The sequence below is a fragment of the Penicillium concentricum genome, assembly GCF_028827145.1.
Source record: "Penicillium concentricum strain IBT 3081 chromosome Unknown utg000002l_segment0_segment0, whole genome shotgun sequence".
NCBI classification, from domain to species: Eukaryota; Fungi; Ascomycota; class Eurotiomycetes; order Eurotiales; family Aspergillaceae; genus Penicillium; species Penicillium concentricum.
This window is the reverse complement of record NW_026622755.1, coordinates 5,179,987-5,191,724: the sequence shown is the minus strand read 5'-3', so window position 1 is coordinate 5,191,724 and position 11,738 is coordinate 5,179,987. Positions and strand designations below refer to the sequence as shown.

Genomic DNA, 11,738 nt, shown 5'->3' with positions numbered 1-11,738 from the left:
GTTCACATAATGTACACTTTCTTCATCTCGTCCTCGTGGAAAACCTCTCCTGTTGTTGGGTCTTTGACATTGCCTGAATCCACTGATCCCATCTTCTGGCTGATCTCTATCAGTTTTTGCTTCCCGTAGACTCGACCGTTGGGTAGAACTATAGAGTCGCTTTCCACGTAACTCTTTGAGTGGTGGGCGTAAGGCATTTTGCGTGCAAGCTCATTCAGTTCAGTTGAGCAGATAGGACACACAGATGTGGACGTTGACTGTGAATTTGAGCTGGAAGATGTGTATGCTGAATGGCACAGAGGTGTTTTAAGAGCCGAAAGGCCTGCAGAAAGTGCAATATGTAATAATGGCTGTGACGGCAATGAAAGCAGCTCGTGGTGAGTCTGAATGAAAAGGTTCGAGAGATACTTCCAGCGGTCTAGCGCAAAAAGAGTCTGTACTGCATCAGTAAAAGCACTCTAATCAAGTGTGAATGTTTGTCTTACTTTGTAGGGCTCGGCTTTTGTGTCCTGCTTGAAAACTAGTAACCCCGCAGCGCGCATGATCTCCGAATTCTGAGATTGATGGTTCGGTATGAGGTATTTCTTTGCGTGAATAATCGCCTCAATCTTCTTAGACTTGTCTTGTGTCCTAACCATCTCGATATATTGCTGCAACCGGAGTTCGAATTCAAGATTGTGCTTCATAGGCGGTGAGTTAGCTGTCAAAATAGCAGAAGTTATTCTGACTTACCTGGCTCTTCTTGAGCGCCGCCTTATTCTCTCCGCACCACTGCAATGCCTCCTTCGTTTCCCCGCGCCGCAAGCTCTCCACAACTCGTTGGCACTGCGTGAACACACCCAGATCCACAAGATCCTCCACGTCCCTATCCTGTGCCAGCTGCTTTGCACTCTCTGAATAACCTGAGCGCAGCATGTGATCAACAAGCAAGCGATCCAGCCGTACCCTTGACCACTGGTCATACTTGACATCGGCTAGGCTCGGGATCTTGTGCAGGGTCTCCAAATGTTGAATACGCCTGCGGGATTGGTTGTGGATTTTCTTCTCCTCCTCCTGCAGACTTTCCATTTTCCTTTTGAGACCTTGCATTCTGGATATCATTGCGTCGAGTGCAGCGAGAGTCTGTTCGGGCGTTTGGGTGTTGGAAGCGGCAGCAGTCTCTTTGAGTGCCGGAATGACATATTCTTTCTCTCGCTCGACGGCTCGTTGTACGGTTTTGAAGTTCTTGCGGGCCAGTTCATGTGGCAGTCGAAGGAGTGGTTGGTCCTATGTAAGAACATTGGTCAGGGTCCCGCTTTAACATGGTGCGGAGTAATGAGTACCAGGATGATGTGACTCTCCGGGTTGAGCTTGGTGGAGGTGAGTTCTGCTGCCATGATGATGATTCTCAAGTCTCCTTTGATCTTGGATCCCAAGTCCGAAAGATAATAGTCGAGGATTACAGTCTTGACATGAAGTTGAGGGGAAGGAAATGCGGAGAGAACGCTCACGAGATCCACACCGAGGACAAGCCATTGACCGCCTCCATTTGCGGTTATACCACACATCGCTTATACTTCTTTAGTGAAGTCCTAACATCTAGAGTGATATATATTAAGTGGTTAGAGTAATAATAAAACTGTAGTTTTGTGTTTAAAAGGGCCGAGGCTTTTATTAATAGATATACACTCGAATTTTAAGATCCTCTCCCGGTGTGGTTTGTTCCGTATACAACTTACCTTATTTAAAACCCTCGATAGTAAAACTTTCTTGTACCTGAAGTAGTACTTCTGTGCAAATCATAAGGAAGTTGTATAGGTAGAAGGGCAAATACAGATTGTTAGTGATGTCCAAAGAGCTACCCGTGGACTCTAATATAACGTATAATTCGATCCTCGTCCAAATTTAGGGGGTATTTATTATTTGTCTTTTAGATTCTAAATTAAATAGTTCTCGCACCTTTACCTAATCCTAAACTAGAAGATATCTATACTTGGTTTCCTATTCCCTTCCTGATTATACCAAGTTGCGTGACCAATTCACCACTAGATCTTCGAGGTCGACTCCTCGGGCTAATAAGCCTAGAATGAAGCTTATTCGCGACTTGAAAGATCTATGGAATCAGTCTTTTATGACACAAAAGTATCTATAGAGAAGTATAGATGTCAATTCAATATTATTATTAGTCGAAATGCTAAGTAGGTATTAGGTGGTGATTTGCAGCTTGATCCTGGCGGTGAGTTGCATGAGAAGATCCTCGATCACATTTCGTGGAGAGCAGAGGGCGTTTTCATCTGGGTTTACGTCGTTCTGCAAAACGTCAAAGCGGGTATCGAACAGTGGGATGAAACATGGGATGACACATACGACCGTGCTTCTATGCTGCCGCCAGATCTCATGAAGCTTTACAAAGATATGTGGTCTAGATTGGGTGATCATAACGAGAAATACATCAAGAGAGCAGCGCGATACTTCCAGTACTCTCGGGAGATGTGGTATGATTCCTACATCGGCAGTCTTGCTCTAGTGGCAGACGACCAAATGTTGGAAGCTTTTTCAAGACCAAATGAGGTTCCATCCCTTGGTGAATTTATCAAAATGTGTGGATTCACCTTGAATACTCTATTGCCAGTTTCCGGCGGACTCCTAGAAGTCTACACCCGTTCAAACAACCCCGAGTATGTCCAAAATTTGACAGAAAATGACAAAAAGGTGTATTGGTGGTTAGAAAGGTTTCGTGTAAAATTCATACATAGAACTGCCATCGACTTTTTGGATAGCGACGAAGGGAAGAAGGTGTTTGAAAGGCACGCATTGGGACCCGGAGACATTCTCTCATTAGGCGTCAAAGTAGAACTAGCCCTTCGTTCTATTTATCGTCACAAACATCATCCTCTCGAAGAAGTCTGGAGTATCATGTCGAAAACATTTCACTGGTCCGCGAGCAAGGAAGACCTCACTCAAGTATCTAGCGACCTTTTATCCACGATTCATCAATGTGCACTCAACAAATCTAGAGGACTTATTCGGCCACCCTACTGGATAAATTATCAGAACTTCTTTCTGTTTGAAGCATGCACCTACGGCTTCTACGAATATGTTGAAGAATGGTTGGAATCCTCTGACGATTATGATTTCACTGCTTCAACTTATGATCCGATCGGCGCATGCGACGATCATGCTCAGAGTAAACGTCCCGATCCGAGTAAACGATACCAGATGATTCAAGATATTTTAAAAAGGTACTCGCGATCTGACATGGGAGTCTTGGAACCGTCAGCTGTTCGGGATGCTTCCGACAATACCATGCTGGCTTGGCGTTGCTTCCTGCTGCACGAAGGTGAATGGCGATGTATACACTCTACGAGGGGGAAGGAAGAACAGAAAACGGTAGAAATTTTGGAATTATTTATCAAAGCTGGGGTAATGGCAGAGTCGCCAGGGTCGAGATACCTTGTAGCGGTGCAATACTCGAACTTGGAGATCGTGAGAAGGCTCACTGATGAACAATCGGACCTCGGATATGGAATCTTACGCCATCAACGGTCTCGCCCCGAGATTCCAACGATATATACAGAGCCCAATGACGCCTTCCTCCTGCAACAACTGTCGAGCAACATTTCTGGGACATCGGAGCTCATATGAATCCAAGAAACGGATGCTTTCATGAGACCCGTCTTAGTCGATATCGGTGTGAAGCGCCGAAAGGGAACCAACTTCTTCCACATACCAATCAACGAGAACGGACTAGACGCTTCAAAATTATGGATATTTGGAGACCCGCGCCGATTTATACAAAAGGTTCTTCCTGACCTGGAGCTTGATCCCCTTCAAGCAGTCGACTTGGGGATATTTCCAAATGCAGTGGATGCTTTGAACAAGATTGGCTATCATCTGCCGGCAGTGAACAAGGCCGGGGGCTATGATTGTTTACATGAGTGGTGTATAAACCCTGTGTGGGATCCGATATTGGGGGTTGGCGTACCTGAACCGGGGGACCCGGAAGTGAGAGGATATAAATCAGAAACTTGACACAACCATGTTGTGTTGGTTGTGGTCTTTTGATGAAGTCGCTGTTCTATCAGACAAGTACCCGTTCTAGTGGGCCCCGGCCAAGTCAGTCACCTCAATATAGCCCTATCTAATGTACTCTTTTATCACTCTTAACCGTTGTCCGCTGAAGTCAATCCTTGTCTCGCCTCTACCTAGCAAATGTACCGGCCATATTTGTTAGCATTACTATTCTGCGGTTATAGTTGTCTGACAAGTGTGGAATCTAGCCACTTCATGAGCATACATTGTTCTTCGTCGAAGCATTTGGCTGCAAGCCTAGTAAGACAATAATGTGCACATGTGAGATTATAACCTATTTTTTATCCAGAATCCTTCTTTATGAGAAAATATAACCATTCAACTCCGAAAAACACCATAACAATGCGCAAATCAAGGCAGACCGGTTCTTCACATGGAGATGCTTACTTCTCCCAACCCTCCCATCTAGCAAAGTCCCCCGTATCCAAATCAAACAAATCCAACATTCGCCCGACACTCTGATCTACCAAATCATCAACCGAGGCAGCACGGATGTAATACGCCGGCACAGGGGGGAAGATGATCGCGCCAGCGCGTGAGACCTCAAGCATATTCCTCAAATGAATATCACTCAACGGAGTCTCCCTCGCAACAAGAACCAATTTCCTCCGCTCTTTGAGCATAACATCGGCAGTCCGTGATATCAAATCATCACAGAACCCACTGTGGATAGCGGCGAGAGTCTTCATACTGCACGGCACGACGATCATACCATCAGCCTTGAACGAGCCACTCGATATAGGCGCAGCCATGTCGTTGATGCTATGAACGTGGTCGGCGAGCGCCTTGACGTTGGATGGGTGGTAATCTGTTTCATATTTGATTGTGGCCTCGGCCCACTTGCTCATGACCAGGTGGGTTTCGATGTTGAGACGACGAAGAGCGATGAGGGCTTTGATGCCGAGGATTGCGCCTGTGGCACCAGTCATGGCTACGACGATGCGTCTGCGTCGTGCGGGCTGGGGGACATGGGTTTGTTGGGTTTCCATTAGGGTTGTTGCTTCGGATGGGCTGCCAGCGGGTGAGGCGCGAATAGACGAAGGCGTGTGAGTACCGGAAAGAAGGGAAAGTATTTGGGTCGAAGTTAAAGATGTATAGTTGGTTCAAGTTGTGGTTTTTGTTTGTAGTTGTAGTTGCATGGTAGTGTGTGAAGATGAAGTCTAATGCGGATGGTATTTCAGATTAGTAGCTACGACCATTTATACTAAAACAGTGACAAGAGCTTTTCTTGTTTTCCACAATATTCAGAAAATGATAAGCCGACTTCCGACGGGCTTGTAGCAGCTGTGAAACGGCCCGATTCCAGTATACAAATGATCCACTCCGAGGCTCCGAGTATCCGAACTTCCAAGGTTTCCGAGCCGAGACACTTGGTGCCACTTGAGATTCGAACTGCATAATCTGTAATGTAAGTAGTCTCTGCGAGGGTCCTCCTATTTAAATTTGATATGTTCAACATCAACTCACTATGATTTTCTTCCATTGTACATGTTTGCTATGCTTATCCCAACTAATAACAAGGTAGCTTTCTCCTCTCCAGAGACTGAACATCAGGTCTTTTTCCTCTCTATATATTTAGAATTAGATATATATCTTAGGCTACCGGGCATCTCCCAGTTCTTTCAACTAAATTCTATTTGCTCCTAGAAAGAAATGTTTGATATTTTGCTTTCATGGGTGTATAAAAGCAATAGCGTAACTCATGAAGATCAATATTATGCTCTAATGACGAATGGGTCATTGTATGATGCCTGGAGATCAAAGGAAGCTATTTTCCCGAGTAAAGTCGAACATCGGAACTGCATGGACAACGTCAGCTGATATTCACAGTAATAAAACTCACTACAGGATATTACCATTCATGATCGAATCAAGATAAGATACAGGTGAGTTGTCGATCGGGTTTGCAATATCGAAAAACGCATCAGGCATACTAGAGACGTTAGTGGGAGCCACTATGCAAGACATTGATACTCACCCCGAACCGAAGAGACCAGGAATGAAACCAGGTCCTGCCCAGGTCTCGTTCTCAGGAATACTGTTATCTTGCTGTCGGTCTAAAGCACCACGAAGAGTAACCAAAGCACGAATATGTCTCGCAGACAACCACTGAATATCATTCTCTGCACCTCCTTCCTCAATCGTTCGGGAGTCCGATGAAGTGAACACATCGATGACGCGCTGCTGTAGGTCCCGGCATTCAGGGTCATTTCGAGTTTCTTCCCACATACAGAGAAGCAGAGTTGAGCTCAAAACTGTATGCACCATGGACCAGCTACGCAGTGGTACCACACTTAGCGCCTGGAAATCGAGAAATGCCCGGGAAGCTTCAATCAGGCTTCCCTTTACCCGGTTCCGTAGAATATCGGTTTGAGGGAGCTGTGGTTGCGGCTGAGACTGTTTCATTGCCGGGCGGCATACCACGGACACGCAAAAAGACGAATGCATTCTAAGTGCCAGGTGCTCAAAGTGCTCCTGCAGAGTTGTACAATTGCTTCGCATCTGTAGATGGGGCTGTCCGCCTTGGTATAATGTATCCAAACGCTGTAGCGCTTCGACTGCTCGGTCAATTTCATTGACGCTGGAAGATTCTGGCCGCATGATATCTATCCCGAGGCGACAGAGGGAATGCATGACCTGAAGATATGACAGGTTGTCTTTCTGTATGGTACTAGGGTCAACCGACCATCCAGTTACTGTGACGATTGGCGGGCGATCGTAGCTCATCGATAACAAGCTATCTTGCCATACTATAGAGGACCTGGTTGGCTTTAGTAATATACTGGCATAGCGACAAAACTATTGCTCACCAAAGTGTTTTTGCTTTAGATCGCACATACTCCGGCCAATGAACATTGCTTCGCTCTGTGTGTAATCCCATCGTCTGAGCAAGCCGAACGGTCGTGCCTAGCAGCGCCCAAGCCGCGTCTGATTGACCCATGTTCTGTAGGGTATTGCCGATTATGAGAAGTGCTTGTATGGTGTCTAGGGAAGGTCGGAAGAGGAAGTTGGCCAGACGGAGGGCATGGAATGATCGGCGGACTGTGACTGTCAACAGGAAGTATGAGAAGTAATAAAGACGTGGACTTACCGAAATCAGTTGCTAACTCCAATCGCTGGGGGTACTCAATGTCCGAGTAATGAGCACCAGCAGCCAGAGTAGCTAGAAGAAGACTGATGTGACCAAGTGACTTGTCTGTCACCCAGCGATTAGAGATTTTGTCATGCTCACGTAGTTCCCCTGCGGAGTAGGCGTTTAGATACGTGCAGAGATCCAACTCAAAGCGATCCATATCAGCAATAATAGGATTGAATGGGTATGACGTGATTCGATAGTAGTGGAAGAATCTCATAACATCAGCAGGTATCTTTTGTTAGGCTACTAGGGACATACTTCAAGACTTCACTTCTCTGGGGTAGAACACTGAGTAGGAAGTTCCACCGTTCCTGTGGGGTCTTCGGGTCCATGAACGGGTAACTATTGAAAGTATTTTGAAGACCCAGGACCGATCCCAGATCAGTCATAGATTCATTCCCATCCGATGCTCTTGAGCGCAATATCGAGACGACCGAGTTATCCCCAGAGTATACATAATTCTTCGCCGCATCGTCTGGTCGAATAGAGGTAGAAACCGGCGAGCTAACAACGGCATTGGTTTGTCTTCTTGACTGTGGGCGTGCTGGACTTGGCGATGCAGACTGGGCACTAGCAGCTTGGGAGGGCTCCCTCCTCGGATCTCGGATGGGATCATAAGTGCAAATATGCGGGTGGTTTCTCTTCTGGCAAGTGCGACAAGGCTGAGTTCCATCACATTTGACTTTTCTTTTTCGGCATGGATAGCATGCTCTTATTTCCCGTTCTTTGCGCTTAAGACGGAGTACTCGGTCGGCTTCGTCGTGGCTTGGCGCGCTCATGTTCCCGAGGAAGCCGAGAGGCCGGTTTCCGAGACTGTTGAGGATTTTTCAGAGCTCAGTGGATCAGTTTGGTCAGATGAGCCGTTCAATCTGATGACACAATGAAATGCATTCACAAACATGTCTGAAGTGGAAGTTGGCGGATGTGACTTTTGGCCGGATGGCGATATCATGTTACTCGCGCACGGGCCTTGATTTTGATATTGGAGATGTATAGATCTCGGCTTCGGATCCGGGCCACAGCACTACTAGGCATACAATAACAGGTGTTATGAGGTTAGAGGAGCTATAGATATATTCCAGCCAAATTTTGATATCGAAGCGTTATCAAAGCGTATAGTCGTTCTGGGCGTACGTCTCATACGCAGAAATCCGATACAGTTCACAGTTCACGAAGATGAAGAATTAGATTGAATATTCTTCCATATCCCGGGTAAGTAGTCACACTTTGCAGCTATAGCCCCTACTGTCTGGCGAGGCTAATACTGTGATTGATTTCTTATTTGTTTTGGCCTTGATCTTGGTCTTGGATTTCACAAGGTGGGATTATTTTCACACCAAAAACAAGTATTGCAGTGAGAAATGGACGGACTCAGGCGGTCGTGACCTTGACAGTCTTGAGGTCGGTGTAGAGGTTTAATTATTGTGCAGGGTTGGGGGGTCTTGCGATTTGACGCAGCAGTTATCTTGACATGCTTTATCCGGCTTTTATCTGGTTCTTTGCCTTTGAATATGACCTTTGAGCACCATAATAGTCGTCGGATTATGAACACAGATAGCGCAAACGGAGTCATCTACGATGTGGAAATGCCCGTTGTCGGCTATTTGTATGAGGAACTCAAGGTGTCAATCTGCAATTGATTGGGATTTGATCTGTTAGTTGCCACTGCCAGTTGGGGGAGCATGGAAGTATTACGACTATTAGTCAAAGAGAGTGGAACATTTCCTCGGGGCCCTAGAGAGATTGGTAGAATCCGGACTGCCTTAGAGGAATCCAGGAGCATTCCTGAGACCCCGGGATCAGAATCGGAATGGGCACTGACCGTACGCCTTTTCTTGGGAATTGTTAATGTCATGGAGGAGACTATCTCGGTTGGCTCATTTGCTTTTGGTGTGTGTCATGAACTCCTGATTGACGAATCTCATGCACGCTCAGATCAGGAGGTTGACGAGGCCTTGAAGATACCGAGGCTACTATTGAAAGTCAAGGTTGTATTAGACCGCCTTTGGCTTGTTGCGAAAAGAGACATACTCTATAATCAATCCATCGGAGGCGGTGCAGGCCTATGGGGGTTTGATGAAAGTGCATCAGCAAAAGATCTATCAAGATGGCGTTGGTGGAATATGGACCTCCTCCTAATAGAGTTGGAGGATTACGCATCACTTCTCGAAGCAGTACGCGTTGAGCTTGGATTACATATCTATCTCAAGGTTTGTCTGTTCTTTCCATTATACAACCATAATATTGACCGGGCTATACTAGGATTTGACGTATGAGCCGTATCAGGTCGCTGAAAAAGCCTCGACGCTCATTTCTGTACACGCTAAGTTTTACGACAGACTTTCCACAGGGTCGTACGAGATGTATCGACTGTTGAACAAAATATCAGACCAGGACCGTCGGTGATGTGGAATCGAGCGTTAGGCCTCTACGAAGACATATAGGGCCTCTCTACAATATGGTTGATAGATCCGTTTGTTAGGAAATCATCCTCCCACTTACAATCTTTGTATTTAAGACCTATTAAAGGCTCTAGTTTGACTAATTTCCTTTCCTCTCCATTGTTAATTAATATAGCGCTAATCATGGAAGTAATATGTGGCTTAGGCAGATCGAAGGCAGTGGCTTTTTACTGTGATAATATTATATAGCCTTAGAACTTATATATTGCCGTGGAACTTCCCTGGTTTATACATTTTTGAATAGACCTAGATTCAACGAACTAAGAGTGATTCTCTAGCCCATATCTCCGGGTCCAGTTTAACGCCTCTGCTCGAACAGGATCATCTTAACTAGTAGGAAACAATTAGATATCTCTAACCGGAAACGTCTTAACAAAATGTACTCACTCCTCGCGGAATCCCATCTGAGTCCAATTATCCAAAACCTTCTTCTTCAACTCCTCAGGATAAGAATGCTCAAAGTCCGCAGACACCCAATCCCTACCAGTCGTATACTCAACAGGCAGAAGGGCATCAGAAACAACCTTTCCGCCACGAGTAGGAGAATGAGCGCCATGACCCATATACGGAATGAGCGGGAAACCGCGAACATCCTCGAAGAAAGTCTCATCAGAACCGGGTCGGCATCTGGTCGAGAAAGCCCACATCACATCTTTCCCGTTGTAAACGTCGATATCGTCACCGCAAAGAACGAGTCGGTGGATGGTATAACCTGCCTTGGTGTTGAAGATCAAATCACCGATTTGCTTTCTCAGGTCCACGGAGTTGGTTTTCATTTCGCGGAGACGGGCTGTTTCGATGCGAAGGGCTACCCAGGTGACTTGGGACTCGAAGGGAGCGAAGGCGTCTGTGACGGGGAGGTTGTTTTGTTGACAGATTTTGCGAATTTCGGCGGCGGCGAGGGAGCCGATCATTGTGTGCTGGAGATGTTAGTATGTCGATTGCGAGGGAAAGGAGTGAGCTTACTGTTTCATCCGTCAGACGACCACAAGAGGACATAGGCATAATGGGATCATTGCGGTAGGTGATCTTGTTGACCGTGTACTTAGGCCAGAGATGAGTATCACCAGGGAAGACGTATCCATGCATTTCGCCGAATGGTCCTTCAGGGGCCTGATCAGTGATCGAGAGGGTACCCTCGAAGACAATCTCCGAGGTTGCAGGAACAAGCAGGTTATTCGTATCACATTTGACGAGCTCGAGGGCAGATCCAGTCATCGCACCGACGTATTCAGCCTCACTGACACCATCCGGGATGGGCATACTAGAAGCCATGATGGCAGCCGGTGGAACACCGAAAGCCAGAGCCCAAGGGACATCACGACCTTCTTTCTTCCACATCTGGTGGATCTGCCAGATGTGCTGAGGCTCGATGACAAGACCGGCAAGATGGCGTTCATCGGAGACCATGGCACGTGCAATGGACCAATTCGTCCATGATCCATCGGGTGATTGGACGATATGCATACCATACGTCTGGATATACTTTCCACCGTCATGTTGGTGAATCATAGGCGCAGGGATCTTCATCAGATCAATCTGATCGCCTTCAAGGAAGTTCTCCTTGCAAGGACCCGTCTCTAAGATCTGAGGGGGGATGGGAGCCATCGTGCTAGCGGAGAGCATCTTGTCGAGGATATCGCGCATGGATGCAGTAGGTGGGAGAGCAAGATGGCGTGCCAACCGGCCATAGCGGTCTTTGGAGGATTTCCTCAGCGAGGCTGGGGCACCGAGGATACGGAAGAGACCATGCTGGGAGCCAATGATGTTGTTGAAGAGGGGAGCTTTATCGTCTGTCTCGCAGACACGACGGGTGATAGCTGCAGCCTCGAGATTGGCATCGATGGGAGTGTTTATTTCGACCAAGTCGTTGTCAGCCTTGAGGGCTTCGACGAAAGAGCGGAAGTTAAGATGGGGCTCGGTAGAGACCATGATTGATGTATTTGATAGAGAGAATATGTCGGAGCAATGTAAGTCTATCTAGTTCGTCAGAGCGTTATATATGATCATCCGGTTAAATCGGCTTGATCATATGCCAGTTTAGATTAGCTTTTTCATGACTGCATCTC

General features: G+C 46.6%; 5 protein-coding genes across 5 annotated transcripts; 1 reads left to right on the top strand and 4 right to left on the bottom strand.

Moving 5' to 3' along the window:
• Positions 1-2: 2 nt before the first annotated feature.
• Positions 3-1,547, bottom strand: N7517_005625 (FYV10 family protein; the record flags this gene model as incomplete). Its single annotated transcript, XM_056723355.1, has 4 exons — positions 3-434; positions 486-680; positions 733-1,266; positions 1,323-1,547. 4 exons carry the CDS (start codon positions 1,545-1,547, stop codon positions 3-5), a joined length of 1,386 nt encoding a protein of 461 aa, XP_056579605.1.
• Positions 1,548-2,094: 547 nt separating this feature from the next.
• Positions 2,095-3,624, top strand: N7517_005624 (uncharacterized protein; the record flags this gene model as incomplete). Its single annotated transcript, XM_056723354.1, has 3 exons — positions 2,095-2,121; positions 2,203-2,657; positions 2,736-3,624. 3 exons carry the CDS (start codon positions 2,095-2,097, stop codon positions 3,622-3,624), a joined length of 1,371 nt encoding a protein of 456 aa, XP_056579604.1.
• Positions 3,625-4,454: 830 nt separating this feature from the next.
• N7517_005623 (UbiX family flavin prenyltransferase) lies at positions 4,455-5,060 on the bottom strand (the record flags this gene model as incomplete). Its single annotated transcript, XM_056723353.1, has 1 exon — positions 4,455-5,060. One exon carries the CDS (start codon positions 5,058-5,060, stop codon positions 4,455-4,457), a length of 606 nt encoding a protein of 201 aa, XP_056579603.1.
• Positions 5,061-5,839: 779 nt separating this feature from the next.
• Positions 5,840-7,986, bottom strand: N7517_005622 (Zn(II)2Cys6 transcription factor; the record flags this gene model as incomplete). The annotated part of the gene is made up of 6 exons (XM_056723352.1): positions 5,840-5,870; positions 5,915-6,004; positions 6,050-6,832; positions 6,882-7,113; positions 7,163-7,419; positions 7,466-7,986. The coding sequence occupies 6 exons, from the start codon at positions 7,984-7,986 to the stop codon at positions 5,840-5,842; spliced, it is 1,914 nt and encodes a 637-aa protein (XP_056579602.1).
• Positions 7,987-10,052: 2,066 nt separating this feature from the next.
• Positions 10,053-11,601, bottom strand: N7517_005621 (UbiD family decarboxylase; the record flags this gene model as incomplete). The annotated part of the gene is made up of 2 exons (XM_056723351.1): positions 10,053-10,589; positions 10,636-11,601. 2 exons carry the CDS (start codon positions 11,599-11,601, stop codon positions 10,053-10,055), a joined length of 1,503 nt encoding a protein of 500 aa, XP_056579601.1.
• Between the last annotated feature and the right edge of the window lie 137 nt (positions 11,602-11,738).